A 17,939-nucleotide genomic window follows, 5' to 3' on the forward strand; every position below is an offset into this window, starting at 1 on the left:
CGAAGATTGAACATTGTGGGACGCCTTTTGTTATTGGTAAAAACTCAGATTTATTACTACCCACTTTTACACACTGTTGTCTGTCAGAGAGGTAATTGTTGAACCATCTACAGTTATTAGGATCTATTCCAATACTAGATAGTCTTTGCAGGAGGGGGGAGTGATCAACTGTATCAAGGCTTTAGATAAATCGACAAAAAGAGCAGCTCAGTGCTTCCTATTGTCTACAGCTGACACAATATAATTTAAAATTAGGGAAGTAGCCGAGATGGTGCTATGATCTGTTCTTGGTTCCCAGAATGTCTAGCTAGGGACCACGCTTTGTTTCTTGATTGGAATAAACTTGATGGTTCAGAGGTGAACCAGGGACTGGACCTAGCTTTATTTACTGGATTGATTTCTTGAATGGATAATGTTTATTAACTATTGAATTGAAGATGTAAAAAAATGATCTAATGTTAATTCGCCATCTGGGATTTCTATTGTGTATAAGAGTCTGCTATGTTGCAGATCATATAAAAAGGCTTGTTCATTATAATTTCTAAAGTTTCTCTTGACAAAAATCTGAGTGTTGGATTTGGGAAATCAATTGTCTCTGATACATACTATTGATCACTTGTATCTAATAGAAGTACACCACTGGAAGAATATTTACGGGGATGATTTGTTATTATGATATCGATTAGGGTGGATTTAGTAGGGTCCTTAAAATTCAGGCAAATAGGACCAGAGATCAGCTGAGTAATTCCAAGATCAGCATGGATGAATTTTAGACAGTCTGAGTCAGTAGACATCCAATTCAAATTAGGATCATTCATAACAGTCATTTCTGAAGTCAAATCTCAAAAATATCAGCAAACCTCTGTGGAGGGCCAGAGGCTAGGCGATATATACCAAAAACCATTAAAAAAAAAACAACATTTTTGATCTAACTCTATATTTAATATCATTTTAGGATAGACAAACTACGTAATTTAAATTTTACAACCAAAAAGTCAGAATGAATATGAGAGATAAATGACCTCTCATATTTATTTATTATTTGGCATAAAACAGGGAATATAAGGCCTGTAGTAGCGCCTTTTGTGTGGAGAAAACTTTGGAGTAATAGCGACAAGTCTGAACCAATTCTATGTCAACATCTATTGCAGTGATATAATATCCTAAAATGCTTTGCACAGATGGATTCAGGGGAGCTAGAGCTTTCAAACAATGGATAATTTATCAAGACTGAATCTGGTACAGACCAAAACACACCTAAACTAGCACTACCAAGGCTAAAGTGTCCCAATAATAACTCAGTCTAAGCTATTAAACTTTTCTGTAAACACAAGAAACTGAAAGAAAGATACAGTATCACATTTCAAAGATTATTACTTGAGAACTACTGCACATTACAACCATCCTAAATTGTATACTATATTATACTTATGCAAATAAAACTTAATGTGGGTGATGCAAATAGTTTACGCTACAGAAAATGCCTCTTTGAGATGACTTTTAGTTGCCACCTATAAGCTCAATTTGTCCGGCACCCTCGGTTACATGAGAGAGTCTAGTGTTGTTTTAATCACATAGTCTAACTAATTACTTCAAAGAATTTGTTCAGCCGAGAGTTATAGGTTATTTAAAGTGCTGATAAAATCACATTTTGAAATTCAGATAAAAAGAAAGATTACTTAATTTTATCTCTAGTTATTTTGCAGTATGTTTTCTAACTGGATGAAGAAAACTGTTAATGTGTGCAGTATTGTTTAATTTATATAATATAATGAGAACACCAGAAATTAGTTTATTTTAATTTGGGCAAAGATTTGTCACATTTATTGCTGTCAAATGTGTCACAAAAGTTAAAAGACAAATGTTTTCACAGCAGAAGTCTGTAATGTGCATTCTGCTCCACCTGTCACTGGCTAAACAATATTTTTATGTTTTTTATTGTTTAGGATGAGGTTGAGCCACGACAGTATAACCTCAGAACAATGTGTCTTTGGTCAAAACAAGTTTTCAATTTTCTTCAGAAAAAAAAGCTATTTACAGACTAGTGTAGCTGCAGTGTATTTGGAGGCTTATCTTTGTCAACATTGGCCTGCCATTTTGTCAGTGCTTCTATCACAGATCTTCTGTCTCAGCCACAACATTGGGTCTGGTATTGTGTCTGTCTGTGGTTGTCATCATGGCAAAATGTGGTCTTACAGACACCTACTGTAGCGGGAACTACCACAAAGGCAGTTTTGAGTAGTTTGGCAGGTGTTTATATATATGTCTATCTCTCTCGCTGTCTGTAGACAGATTTTGTTTCCACGATAGCGTGAGAACTGTGCAAGATACAGTAATGAAACTTTACTGGTGTGTAGTTTAGATGAAAATGAAGGCCGAGTTCAAAGATTGGCATGGATCCGTGAGTACTGAGTACTCATGTAATAATATAGTAACGACTACTGGTTACTCATGGGTCGGAACGTCAACATGTTGAGAGGCGTCGCAGCTGGTGCGATCCCATTGGTTTTTGTCCGGTTTTTCAGTTTCTCTCTGTGTCCTCCTTTTTTTACGTTTTTGATTCCAGTATGTCCAACCAGAAAAAGGGAAGTTATGCTTTTGCTTACTTTTCTTACTTGTCTCCTACCTTACTTGACTCCTTCCTTGCATAGAGAAAGCACCCAGGCTTTATTTTTCATTTCATCAAACTGAGCTTGTAAACTCTATTTCCTCTCAAAGCCCAAGCGAGTTCACCCACCTTTCTCCTTCAATATTATGCCAAAGTTGACTGCTGCTTCTCTTCAAAACCTCTGCCATCACTTCCTGATACATTAATTAATTTTTCTACATCAAAAAACCCTCTTGAGTGCCTCCATCTTGCATGGTTGTTTCTCCCCAGCAGGGGAAGTTAAAACTAGTCCCCTCACTGCTTGGGGTCTGGTTTTTCATTTTCAAACATATTCTGAGTTCATTTACTCTGCAAATTCTTTCCAAAATTAAAGACATACATGACTTGCTTTCTTGGTCCATTACGGCTGTGTGCCTACCTGAGACCCGTGGCTTCTCATATCTGGTGGTTTTATTTGAAAAGATGAGTTGCTGCACTTCACAGGCAGCCCGCTTAGCACGACGTGTTATTAACACTCAGAGACCTCAAAATGCACAGAGGGATGAGATTATTAAAAGTATTCTTAGTGAAAGGGTGCCATACTTCAAATTAGATTTCACCAGGTGGACACAGCTTTGAGTGTGACAAGGCGAAGTAGGAGGTTTTTCTTCAATGCCTCTGTGGATTCAAGGTTGGTGGTGTTGAGTGTTCAAGGTTAGGCTAGAGTAATGTGGGCACAATATCATGAATAATCTTTGGTTGTCAAGGCCTAACGAAATCATGTCCAACAGTGCTGTAAAAATTACTACTTGCAAATTGTTTGACATTATAAGGTTTTCATTGTATTTTGTCCCCTCCAGCTCCACTCTCAACACTATAATATGATTCAATCTCATATAAACACCACATAACTTACCAGAATAGCTCCTCTCTTACCCAGTGTCAACAAAACATAATGTTAGCTTCAAGAGGGAACTAATCATTGCAGGACTCATGAACTGGGTTGCATTAGGTTGTACAGATACCTGTGATATTGTGTCCAACTCTTGTCGATTAATTAGACATATACGGTTATTCTTGTCCTGCGCTTTGTTTGCTGCCTTGCATTTCACTAGTTTCATCATGCATTACAGCACTTCACTTGGCCATGTGAATGATTATGATTAGAGAGATCTAGATAGGTTCGCACTTTCTCTCCGTGAAGTCCGTTGAGACATACTTGTGATGAAGGGCTCTATAAATAAATGAGCTTGAATTTAATGTGATTCTAATCTCACAATCCCTGTGTCCACATTTCAGCTTCTTACCTTAATATGTGGGCTTATTCAAAAGTACAAATATTCAAAACACAATTTTTACTCTTCAGCTGTTGGCATTGAAGACTCATAATATCACTTGAATCCACATGTGTTTTTGAACAAGGTGCAGTGATAGAAGTCGGATGGAGACAGAAGATATCTTCACAGAAAACTTCATCCGTCTGATTCTAGTGTAAGGTTTGATTTGTGATAATTAATTATAAGTATAACAGTACAAACATTGCAATTCTGCAAGTTTGAACAGATATGCTGATCAGAAAGAAAGAACAGTTTCTGTAATGTGACATCATGAAAACAGATTTCTTCCACATTTCTGCTGGTTGAATGTCAGAGAAGGTGATAAAATATATTTTATTCCTGATCGAAAAATATCTAAAATTGTAAATCATACAGCATACAAAAGCGTTACCTTAGAGTGTATTTTTTTCCCACAGATACGGAAAATCTATACATTTGCATTATACACCAATCAGCCACAGCATTAAAACCACTTAACGGTTTTAATGTTGTCGCTGATCAGTGTATGTCTGTTTGTATACGTGTAGATCACTATGGGTGTATTGGTGCATGCATGTCTGTATGTATAGATGTATTTAGATACCTCTGTGTGTGGATAAGTCTGTAACGGGTTGTGTTTACAGCATTCCACCTTCCTGTGTTATAGTCAAACGAATTGTTATGTATCTACCTGTGAATACATACACACACACACACACACACACACACACACAAACACAAATACTCGAAATAATTGCAAAAGCAAAATTGGAGAAGAGCTTCATGCCTGGTACCAGAGTGACTTCATATGTATACAGTGGTGTAAAGGTTTTTTGAAAATCAAATTAATTTGACTTTTTTCAGGCTCCCGTACAACAATCAGCACTGTGCACCAGTTAAATATGAATTAACTCAAACTGATCATGTGTCTCGGGGGAAATTTCTTTTTTTTTTGTCCCCCCAACCCGCACAGAGTTCAGAGTAAAGGTCCAGCCCCCCCACTCCATATGAAGGGTTGATTTGTGTCATTCATTTCATATTTAATGGGGGGATTGTGATACAGTCAGGGGGTCAGCTTCAGAGCAGCACCTTTAGACGCTGATAGTGATTATTTTCCAGTCTTTTCCAAAATCTCTGCCTCAGTGTTGACAAAATGTTTATCAGCCATTTCTCTGTAGTTTAAAGGCATCATTTCAGAAGAGGGTTTTTGTGAAATGTATCACAATTATTTATTTAGATACCTAAATTATTAATTTAGATACATCTTTTCTCTGTTGTCAAGGCGTAATACTTACATGTTGAGTGTGGGGTTTGCTGATTAATGGTTGCTGTCTCCACAGCTGAGGAACTTACAGGGGTAGTGTCTTTGTCTCTGGGACCTCACAGTGATGATTATAAGATAACCTCTTGCACAAAGTAATTAATCAGTCCAGAAGAGGCCCATTGACTCAGACTGAATGTGACAGCTGCTTGGCTGGGTGGATCACTCAGTGGGAGGATCTTTGGAGCCTAATACCAAGTGTCCATGAGGCTGGCTCAAATTCAAAAATAGTCTATAGAAGTTGCAGGTCTAACACCTGTGGGTGTTTATGGTTTGTCAATTAAATGCGTACACAGCTTTGAGGTTGTCTTCATGACAACATTTTGTTTTCATTCAGTGGTTGTACTCACAAGGACAAGTTTTGTTTTTCAGAAGTGTCCTTCACAGAGGTGTCCTTTATATCAAAAATATAAAGTGAAACCGCAGCCAAAACTACTCACCAATGACACTCGTACATCATGGTGTAGTACTCAGACCAATCTTTGAATCTGCCCTTCAATGTGACTGTCTGGTGATTTAGCTAAGCTATAATTTTTCTCATTATAATTTCAATCCACTTTAGTTGTATTCATCTTTAAACTGTGCACATTTTACAGTCTGAGAAACATCACACAGGCCATTCGAACTAAGTGGAAGAAATTATCCCAAGATTTGATAAGAATAATTCAATGTTCCTCAGATTTCAGTGAAAAATTTCTCCTGCTCTCATTTCAAAAGTATAATATGGGTGATCTTAAAGGTAAAATATGGTCCACTAAGACCTACTGTGTGAGGTCAAATATCAACTCAATTAATGATGAATAAGTAAAAAAAACAAAACAAAACTTGCAGACTTCAGGGCTATAACAATTATTTTTATAATCAGTTAATTAGCAGATTCCTAGCAGGCAAGCAGCGGGCAACCTATGTCGTTAGACGCTGACATTGGGTAGAATGTAGGCTGTGACGTCGGGTGACCAAAATTCAATGTCAGGACAACGTCTAATGCCAACATCAGTTTGGCATAGAATACTAACAACAGCCGACGTTGATATTTTGTTGGTTTTAATTCGTGTTGTTAAGTAACCAAAATCAAACGTCTTCCAAATGTCTCATTCCAACGCCATCTTGAAATAGAATGCCAACATTCTAGTCGTGAGGTATTGAGACCAAAACACAACATCTGCTAAACGTCACATTGTCAGTTGTCCGGTGTATTAGATTTGAAGATTTGCTGCTTTACTTTGATTTCATTGTAAACTGTATATATTTGAGTTCTGTATATATTTGAGCTCTGGACTGTTGGTTAGATAGAAGACATTTAAAGATGTTGCTTTGGGCTTTAACAAAGAATGATTGAATTTTTTTTTATAACTGTCAGACTTTTTATAGACCAAACAACTAATAAATTTATCAAGAAAATAACTGGCAGAATAATCAATAATGAAAATTAAAGTTAATTATTCTAATGACAAACTGGCATCTCCAAATTTCTTGCTTTGTCAAGCCAAAGATATTCAACTGACAGAGATGATGTTTGGCTGAGAATAATGACTTTAATCTATTTAAACATTTTATTGACTTTCAAAAGTAGATGTTGACGTTTTCTGTTGACCAACTAATCAATTGATTGATCATTTCAGCTCTAAGAGGCATACATACTTTAAATTACATCCTACATAGTAAACACATTATACTCATATGATGGACCTTTAGGAGAGGACAGTTTCTACCAACTTTGAGGCATAAAATCCCATGAATAGTTTATTGACTTTCGGTAGATTCTCTTGGGTTAAGAAGAGTGATTAAACAAGCAGAAAAAGTGAGAAAACACTTTTTCATCACGTCCATGTAACTAACAAAACAGAAAAACCCTTCACATATTGCAAACCAAAAAAATGACCTTTTTTCACTCTGGCAGGTCTGTTAGCTGAGATGAATGGGCAGTATGCTGCTGCATTGATCATCTCACAGCCATAAATGGCTGCTGCTGAGCAGACAGGACAGAGGAGGTGGTCTGTCATTATATGTGGATCATGGAGGGAAGGATAAAGCGGGTAACACTGCTGCTTTTTGACTGACAAAATAAATTAGAGCCAATTATGGATACCCTCACATGTTTTTAATGTGAAGTAATATGCATTGGAGTTGAAAATAATCTGGGTTTAAGGCTTTTCGTTTTCAAAAGGCACCATATTTCCAGCTGTCAATTCAATTTACTGATTTTGTTCTCTCTACTGTCCTCAGTAATGGAGGTGAATGATAGCCACAAGGAAGACGATTCAATTGCATTTTGCTCTGAAAAGCCAGTGTCTGTGGATATTGTTGCAAACAAAGTTTGTCAGTGTTTTCTTTGCAAACATGTTGCAGTCACTGAGGAAAAATATGGGAAATCAAGTGTCATAACAATAATGTTTATTCCATTTAAAAAATAATTCAAGCATTATATTGATGTGACATTTATTTTTTCAGCACTGACTATAATACATTCACTCTGGCAGCCTGCTGTGTTGTAGCTGTCTGGCAGATTGGACGACAAAGGCTGTTATTAGCAAATACTCATCTGGAAAAAATTATACTGGAGAATACTGTCAAAAGACAATCTAGGACTTTAGTAAAAATATAGGAAAAGACCTAACATTCATTCAGAATGTATTTAGAGGAGCCTCAGTGACAGAGAATTGCAAGATGTCCCTAAAAAAAATAAAATTATTTGATGTTCTTAAAGAGTAGGAGGATGACTTGCGAGAAATGACAAGTCAACCAGCCTCAGGTACATAGAAAAGGAAAATAAATAAACTGCTGGCAGACACACAAAATCCAGACACTCTGCCGCACTGAGCACATTGCACTCCGACAGATTTGAGAATTAGAGCATGGTATTTTGAGAGTGAACATGGGAAAAGCCCTCTACACAATGGCTGCAATTTAAGCTCTTTCTTTTTGCTGTGCCATTTAATGAGCCTCCATTTTTCTCCTCAGCTTCAGAAATAACAAGAACTGAGACCAAAACCAAGCAATAAAAAGGCCCACATACCCCTGGACTGAAATTTACAGTTTGGTGGAATATGACCAATTTGCTTCACCAGGTTAAACTTGCTGCTCCTCGAGTTCAGTTCGTCTGCAGTATTTTCCCCCCGGAGCAGATCTGCTGTAATTAGTCTGCCTGGTATCTTTCCCTGCACTGGTCTAATTACAGAAGCATATGAGATGAGCGCAGCCTCTCCTCTGCATCCTGCGTGTCTCACATAGTGAGCTGGACCAGAGCCAGACCTATAACATGACCCCACCACACCTTGATTTCGGATGGAGTCTCGCTGTCTCTATCTCGTGGTTTGATCCAGTATTGCAGCAGACAGCTTACTCTTCCATGTTCGTTCGAAAAGACCGCTGGCAATAAGTCCAAAAGCGCTTTCTAGTCGTGCTCGGGAGTATGAGAAAATAACCAACAACTCTCCGAGACCCTGCGTTTCAGCTGGACCCGTCTCACGGCTCGAGGAGAGAAATCAAACATCACATGTGCAGTGTTAGGACTGACGTGAGCGCGAATGTCTCGTCCTGTGCGAAGAAACCGGTTATAATACCTAGCGTCCTGGTCTAGGGACGTGGTCCGCTCGGATCCACTTTCGCAGTGAATCGGTGCGGCGCGGGGACGCGTGCGGCAGGGAGTGCTGTCAGTCCCCACCATCCCTCCCACTGGCTGCAGCAGGATGCTCGGCGTCTCTCCGGCTTCCTCGATCCTCACATGCAGCTGGTGCCGATGCAGGTTTGCAATGGAGCGGGAGAGGGGACCTTCACCTGTAGGTATTTGACACTAGCCGGTGTTTCCCCGTCGCCAAACAATCGCAAGGCTCTACTTCGGAAGTAAAGGTTCGGCGATTCGGATATTGCACCGCTGCACAGTCGCTGGAAATAACTACATTATTCCAGTTTTTTTTTTTTTTTTGCGAGCGATTGTCGAGCAGTCCTCCGGTATAACGGGATAGTGCAGGCTGTATGGAGGGATGTCGGCATGGCTTGCACCAGGAGAACCAAAACTTTGGTGTCCACATGCGTGATCCTGAGCGGCATGACCAACATCGTTTGCCTGCTCTATGTCGGATGGGTAACCAATTACATCGCCAATATTTACATCAAAGTCCCGATGCCTTTACCGGAGAGAAAGTTGGAGGGTGACAAAAGAGGCGACACTCTCCGGATCATTGAGAGACTTGATCGGCTGGAGAATGTGGTCAACCAGCACATACAAGGTAAAGCCTCCGTTTTTTTTTTTTTTTTAACTTACTGCTGGAAGAAAACTGCATTCTCGGCATGACTTTACAGACACTATACGTGCTCCATTATGGCAAAGTTTCAGTGGGTAAATACCTTTTTACTTTAAGTGTGAATTCACAAGCTGTGTTTGCCAGGTGCTCTTGTGTGTTTGCGTTGTCCGTTTTGGGAAATGGACAGGGCAGGAACTTCTTTTGCCTGTTAAAGATCAAGTTATTTGTAGGGTGTGATAGAGGACAAAGGCACCTCCCCATGAAAAGGATTAGTACAGAGAGGCTGCAACCTAACACTTTGGAGAATGGCACTACATATACACGAGCTGAATATGTACTTATTAGTAGACTGCAATATAAGAATATGTTATTATATTTCTGCCATAAATTTAATTTAATTTAAATTATGCAACATTTATGTCCTGATTTACAGACAGTGAATGACTCTGCCTCTCCTTCATTAATACTATTAATACTTGCTCGTGCCTTTTGTTAAGGTTAATTTGAATGTCACTTGTGCTGAAAGCAGCTGCACATTCTTTAGAAAAGTGCTCCTCATATCTTGTACTACACTCCACCTGAAAACGTAGCGCCAAGCAGCATTATGCATGCTTGCTGAGAGTGTTTCATACCTCCTTCACTAACTTCTCACCCCATCTGAATAAACTGGGTTCATAAATGAAACTGTTGAAAACCCATTCCCTGCACCTTAGACATCATTTGACTTGAACTTGTTCTTGTACTTTTAGGAATGTCTGGAATCCTTTTTCTCAAATTCCTTCAAGCCTTTCCTCCACTCCTGGTGTACAGTTACTTTACGCTTGATCACACAGAGTTAATTTCTCTCCTTTCTGTGTCTTTAAAGGAGCTATTCTTGTCATCACAAGGGGCGCTCATTTTGGGCAGAACCCAATTTCAAATGGCACAGAGCTGGTGTAGAAATGAAATGCAGACAGACATCTATGCATGCATCTTTGCGCAATAAGGATCAATGCTAAGCTTGGGTAAACATTCTTCCTGGAGGCATGTCTCCATTTCACCTTGGCACCCATAGGCATCAGTCGGGTAGAGCTTTGTTCAAGTGCCCCCTGTGACTTACCTCCAAAGTGTATGTTTCCACTTTTCCAATTACTCTGATAGAAAATATAATTTAATGCTAGATTTGTGGTTTAAAAAAAATCAGCACGGTCAGGGAACATTTCTACAGTGATTTTCCACTTTAGCAAATATTAAAAAAATACTTACATATATTCAATACATAGAAAATCTCAAAAGCATGTTTTTTCCATGGTTTCAAGAATCAGTGGGCTAATGTGTGCTTTATTTCAATTAATATTATATCTTTTGACAGACCACACGATCTACATCTCAGCTTGCAGACTTTTTGGCTGCTTTAAGGAACAGTTTGACATTTTGGGAAATACAATTTAGCTTTCTTGAAGGAAGTTAGATGAGAACATTGAAACCCCTCTCAAATCTCTTCCATAAATACAAAGCTAAAGCAAGCAGCTGCTTAGCTGAGCTCAAAAGAAACAAATGGTAACAGGGAGAAACAGCTAGCCTGGCTCTGTCGGAAGTTATGGCACATTGCTCAGAAATAGTTCCACATATAACCCCCTTGTAAAAGGACAACTTATCGTATTTACACCTAGGGTTTTCTTTGGATCAAACAAACAATATATAACATGTTAATTAACTATCTTTAGAGGTGCTTGTAGGTGGATTTTCTTTATGCTAAGCTAAGCTAACTGGCTGTGTAGCTTCATATTTACCATAAAGACATGAAAGTCGAATCAGTCTTCTCATCTAACTCTCCACTAGAAAGAAAGGAAGTGTATTACCCCAAATGTTCTTTAAAAACTAGCCGTGGCTCATTGTCTTTTTATGTCACTTTTAAAACTAGGACACTCATTCTGTAATTAGTTTTTAAAAAAAAAATCATGCATATCAAACATTTTCAGTTTTCAGCACTCATTCTGTCATGAGCTGAGACACAGCCAGCATCATTAGTGGCTGCTTTGGGTGTTTCTGCTCATTTCACTTTATGAACCTGTTTCCAGGCCCCTGACATGAACTGCAGGGACATGACAGAGATCACATTAATACCAACACTAAGTCTCTGTGTTTGTCATTTTTAGCGCCGTTGTTGACAACAGAATCTGTTGGGGCTAATGCTGGAGGAGACCGTTGATGTCATATCAGTGCACATTTGCAACAATAAAAACTGTTCCAACAAAATGACATGTCACTTTAAGTACGAACCATATTGTCTGGATTTCTCTGATAATTGCTCTGAATGTATCCGCTACAAATAAAGGCCGATAATCTGAGTCTGTGAGTGGCTGACGGCATCAACAGTCAGTGAGCTTCGGGCAGAGCCAGAGAGTCATTACTGCACTTTTGACATCTCTAAAAATACATTTCCTTCCTATATCATGTTTTGAGACAAGTACAGAAATATTCTGACTCTTGCATTCCCTAGTTCAGTTCTGTGACTTGCACACTTAAGAGGGTCCTGGCAACACAGTCACATACTACACACGACGCGCTTAGTATTATTGCTCTGGACTCCAACGTGTGCTCTCACACCACAGAGCAATTCTGCATGTGAGAATGAAACATTTACTGGAGCTGACTCACTGTGGACAGTCAAGAGAGATGTCTCTGGTGTCATCTTCACACTCACGGATGAGGCAGAAATATTCCTATCCTGTTACTTTCTGGTAAAGTTATGTGGCCTGTTACCAGGACAAAGCAACGTGGCAACAGCATGTAAACCGACTGAACTCTTTCTTGTATTAAATACAGTCAGCCGAGGAGAATTTATTGGATAGTTGGACAGAGCAGGTTCACACACGCCCACCATGAGGGCTGTTTGCTGCACTCTCTGCTTTATGCTTTCAAAAAAAAAAAAAAAAAAAAATCAGGGAAAAATTTAGCAGCTACATGTTATTGCACTAGAGACAGTCTACAGAAGACTTTGTCAGGTTATACCTCAATATACTTATAATGTGACAGGAAAAGAATTATTATAGTACTTTATGTTTGCATACTTGTTGCAAATGCAGTAATTAAATAACCTAATATATGTCATTTCTATGTTTAAATATTTTTGGAAATCTATATTTATTTATCAAGGTATACAGTATATTATCGAATTCCATGTATGGCTTTGATTATTTGTTATCACCAGTGTTGCTCTGCTTTTTTTCCCTCCTGTGTATTGAGTGGGTATTTGTTGACCTGGGCGACAGGCTGCTGCATACAATCACCCTTGCACAGATAAAGGAAGTATAGGTAGTGTTGCATTAAAGAGAGTCAGACAGCAACTAACAATTATTTTCCTGATTCTACAATTGGTTGATCATTTTCTTTATTTCGTCTATGAAATGTTTAAAAAAAAACGTGGAAAAAATGGCACTCAGTTTCTCAGAGCCCATAGTGATGTCTTCTCATTATCTTGCTTTTTTGTCTGACTAACAATCCAAAATCCGGGGATATTCAATTTGCTGTCATACATGACAAAGAAAAACAGCAAATCATCGCATTTCAGAAGCTCACACCAAAATATTTTGGCATTTTGCTTGAAAAATGACTGAAACAATTAATCAGTTATCAAAACAGTTGATTAATATTTTCTTTCGATCAACTAATCGATTAATCAGCTAATCCTTGCAGCTGTTCAATTGAATTAAATTAAATACAGTCAATGCCTCAGTTGAATAGTTTATGTTTTAAAAAGTGATTCACAGCAGCTTTGAAAACTAAAGCAATCAAAACTTTATGTGGAATTCTGATATGCTGTCAATGCAGGGTTTGTATTTTTAGAAAACAAAGGCCTGTTTATTAGGATGATATTCATGAAAAGGCAGCTTGTTTGATGGCTTGCTTTGACCTCTGAAAATGTGCATTACCAGTGTGTCATCTGATTGAAAGGCCATGAGGCCTGCGAGAGCTAGTCATTAACAGAGTGCTGATTTAGTTGCAAATGATAGCGACAGTTCCCAAGATGGCTTCAAGCAAATCCACCCGTCAAGTCAATTGAGAAGCTCAGTAAATCAGGGCTTCTGCTGATGCTCAGAGGACAGTTATATTTTTGTATTTATCTGATGTGATTTTCCAGAGTGACAATTGATACAGTAGAAGAATAAATGAGTGAGGGAGAGAAATAAGAGAGCACGCGTATACATGGACGTGTGCTGGTGTTTGTGTGCATGCTTGTGCATGCAGGTTATGGTATGCAGCTCAGGAGAGTACAAGTTACACTCATACAAACTTCCAGTTTCTCGGTCCTCAGTCCTTTGGGAGGAAAAACTGACAAAACACTGTTTTCATTTTCAGTTTTAAAGGAAGGTAACCTTGTTTTTTACAGAATAAATACATTTTTCCTCATATCATTGTTTTATCTGTTTAGTAAAGTTAGTAAATGATAATATAATATAACTTGTCACAATTTATAAAATGCTTGAATGGTTGTCATATGGTGTCAGGTTATGAAGTTATCAAGCTATAAGGGTGTATTGACTCAGATTTCTTCAGTGCTGCAGAAATTCGTTAAAATCTCTTCTTTTAAAATGGGCTTCATTTGCAGAGACCTGCTTACTTCCAGTGTTGATTGGGGTGTTGAAAAATCTGTCGTGTAACTACTTCTGCAAAATAATTTCATTTGGCAGCTCTAAGACCTCATTACCTCAGCAGGTAGGAGATTGGTGCAACAAATCACAGAAGTGCTGCTGCCATGGTGAAGGGGTGAAATGCAGTTTTTTTTCTTAATTTTTTTTCTAAGGTGATGATGATTATTTTGTAATTTTGTTTTCCAGTGTAATTGATGGCCATTATGTGAGCCTGATCATGTGTTGTGTTGACAGGGGATGTTTACCATAACTTAAAAATAAATTAGTCAATTCCTTGGGTCTTACTCCCATAGTGGTACAATCCAATCAGGCAGAAGAGCAGTGAGCATAATCTGAGTGGCTAATTAAGGTGACAGAGGGGCAGGTGTGCTGGCAGGTGATGATCAGATGACTGGGGAACAGCAGAAACAGCTGGGGACTGCTGCTGGTTGGAGGTCTGAGGTTACTTGCCTAGTAACCTCTATTTGAACACATAGCAGCCCTACTACACGTCTCCACAGGTCAAACATGCATCATTTCTCTCATTCACCCCTCTCACTGAAAGCAAGGTATCAAAACCCATGACTGGTAGCCATCCTACTACATGTGTGCTGTACCCCAGCTTAAGTTGAAAACTACCAACTGTTTTCATTACTTCCATACTTGTCTAAGGCTATCAAAAGGGTTGTTTTCAAACAGGTCTCAGAATTCTTCTCACAGATTGACCTCGTTCATCCATATCAGTAAGGCTTTAAGAGCGACCACTCTGCTGATACAGCTCCGCTGTCCATGACAGAAGCCCTAAGGGCAGCCAGAGATGCAGGCCTCGGTTCTTATTTTGCTAGACCTATCAGCAGCCTTTGACATGGTGAACCACTGTGTCCTGCCATCTGTACTCTTAAATATGGGCATCTTGGGCAAAGCACTTCCTAGGTATGTCTCCTATCTCACTAAGCATTCTTTCAGTGTGTCATGGCAAGGACATATGTCCTTATCCTATCCCTTCCCGACAAGGGTGCTCCGAGGCTCGGTGCTGGGGCCCCTTCTCTTTGCAATATACACCATCTCCTTGGGTCCAATTATCTACTCACATGGATTCTCATATTATATTATCATATGATCTCATATTATCATATGACTCCACAGTCTCAGCACTGATCTTGGCTTGTCTCTAAGACATATCCATATGTATGAAGTAACGCCACCTTCAACTAAATCTCTCTAAAACTGAACTCTTTGTCATTCAGGTCAGTCAATCTCTCCATCACAATATCAACATGAAAATCGCCTCTTTATCTTTCACCCCAACCATGGTCGCAAGAAACCTGGGTGTCATGTTTGATGACCAGCTATCCTTCTCTGAACATGTTGCAGCTGTCTCCTGGTCATGTTGTTTTGCATTATACAACATAAGAAAAATCAGGCCTTACCTGACTCAGTACGCCACCCAACTCTTGGTACAGGTCATGGTTATCTCTCGCCTTCTTGGCCACTGCATTCCTCAAAGGAACGCCTTCTTGCATTGCCGTTCCTGCACACAAGGAAATCACAGTCCAGACGGTTCTTGTTTGTGGTTCCCCAATGGTGGAACGAGCTACCAAGCAGGGCCATCCCTCTCTGTCTTCAAGAAACTCTTGAGACTCATCTCTTCCGAGAGCACCACCTCTCCTAACACCTCTAACACCTTAAGTTGCCTAACTAGCACTTACTGTGCACTTTTTTACTTGATCTCCTTGCACTTTGTCTTATTGAACAGATTCAGTACTTACTAGATTTATTACAAGTGTGATTCATCCCCCAGAACTTGCTGTTTTCAGCCTGCTTGCAGTAAGATGTAAGAGAGTCGGGGGTGAGGAGTGGGAATATAAAATGGGGGGATATTCTGGGTGGTAATTCCAGTAAATCGAGAAGTTATTGAAATACAGGGATATGAATACACTGGAGAGTGTTCGGTAATGAAAACAATTAATTATTCTGACTCCAGAGGGCAAAATCATCATGAGGAGAATAAATTAGATGTGTAAAAGCCTCATACAAGAGTGTCGAATCAAAGGTCATCCCTTGACAATTTCTACTAAATAGATCAGTTCACTATTGCAAATATTCTCAATGTAGTTTTTTCCCTACTGATTTTCTGCAGCCACAACAAAAATATGAACACAGCCCTTGTAAGTCAGATGGAAATATGGTTTAGCTGTGACTGTATGAAATTTACGTTACAGCTCAAGTTGACAGCAAGCCATTTATCTGTATGCAATGATATACCATGATCTACTGTATAGATAAGCATTTCATTAATTGGGGTTGGTTAAAGAAACACTGTAAACATTTTCAGGGTAGTCTTACAGCTGCATTGGATTAGTTTTGGCCAGTAACAGAGTCTTCAAAACCCAGAAACGCATTGCACATACTACTATCATCTTATGAAATACTATTGACTGACTTCCTATAGCAAATATGGGATGTCTGGAGTCCTCTTTCTCGCCTGGTTTGTTCTCCAAACCACTGAGAATAATATCTGTAATAATATGTGATCGTTAGCATGCTAAATGCTCAACTTTCCAAACTTGTCTCCTAAAAATTAAATTCAAATACAACACTGACTTGAAGCACAAGATGGGACACCCTCACTATTTAAATATTTAACCAAGACCAGAAAAATGAAAAAGGTTCAATAAATGAGCAAATAACTCTAAAAGCCCATCGATTCCTTCTCCCTCCTTACAAAATCTATGAATGGAAGTCTTAAAAGAGCTAGAACTGCACCTACCATCTCCACTGGTCCCGTCATACTTCGTTCTGAACACAGCAACATTCTAATGCAGCCCTACAAACCCTACATTTTTATGTTGAAGAACTGATTTTGTTTGTTTGTACATCCAGCAATAATTGTAATACATGTCTGGTTTTAGAGGTATACTGCAGCCATCATATAAGACATTCCTTGGGCTGACTTGATGACTGGTTACACTTTAGTGATACAAAAACATTATGTCTTCTGAAAAAGTAAGCTGATTCTAATGATACGCATTTATTGTTTATACAGACTTTTGCATCTCAGGCAAGTAATATTAGAAAGTGATTTCTACCAAAATGATACCAACATGTTTGGAAACCCGACCTGTTTGGCAGCCACATGTGTGAGTAACTGAAAACCAAAGTCAGTTTCCCTGTATGTTTAATCATACTTGGCCAATCAAGTCTCATAATTCTGAGACTGAACATCATCATGAGAAAGTTTTAGTCCAGGCGTTTCATTGGTCAGACTATAGCTTTTATACCTTAAGGATATAAATCAATGTTTGTCAAAAAAAAAAAAATGCCACCTACTTTTTTTCCTCATAAGTAGTATTTCATACTCCATTGTAACATCTTTACACCTCATCTCCATGCTGCAAAATCTTCAGTAAAGGCAACAGCAGTACGAACAAATTGAAGTGTTTTGTTGCTTGATGCTTTTAAGATTTGTCAGCAGTTGTTTTTTTCTCACTCCTCCTCTGCACTTTCCTTTTCATAATTAATGGCACTAAGTGAGGAAGTGTGCTCTGGTTCAAACACACCCATGCCATTATGTACAGAATGTTTTCATCTACTGATTAACAAGTGTAGACTGTCATTTTCTCATGCAGTAGAGCACTGTAAGCTTCTCTTTTCTGAGGTAAGACATTTTCTTACTGTATGATCGAAATTGTTAGCACACATTTTGAAACCCATGAAATAGTTTGTGATAGCAAAAGTTATTTGTCGATTTTCGGCTATAGATAGATAATGCTTCCTGTAGAAATAAAAAATCTGTAAATGTGGCCACTTTAATGCTGAAAAACACAGGAACAAAAATAAATAATATTAGGCATTTCC

General features: G+C 38.7%; 1 protein-coding gene across 1 annotated transcript in view; it reads left to right on the forward strand.

Moving 5' to 3' along the window:
• The first annotated feature begins 9,212 nt into the window (after positions 1 to 9,212).
• Positions 9,213 to 17,939, forward strand: part of galnt18b (UDP-N-acetyl-alpha-D-galactosamine:polypeptide N-acetylgalactosaminyltransferase 18b) — a 78,120-nt gene continuing 69,393 nt past the window's right edge. The window contains exon 1 of the mRNA XM_040131312.1: positions 9,213 to 9,453. Coding sequence (XP_039987246.1) covers positions 9,216 to 9,453 — 238 coding nt within the window. The 5' untranslated portion in view covers positions 9,213 to 9,215. The remainder of the gene's footprint in view (positions 9,454 to 17,939) is intronic.

This window comes from Xiphias gladius, chromosome 1 (genome assembly GCF_016859285.1).
Source record: "Xiphias gladius isolate SHS-SW01 ecotype Sanya breed wild chromosome 1, ASM1685928v1, whole genome shotgun sequence".
NCBI classification, from domain to species: Eukaryota; Metazoa; Chordata; class Actinopteri; order Istiophoriformes; family Xiphiidae; genus Xiphias; species Xiphias gladius.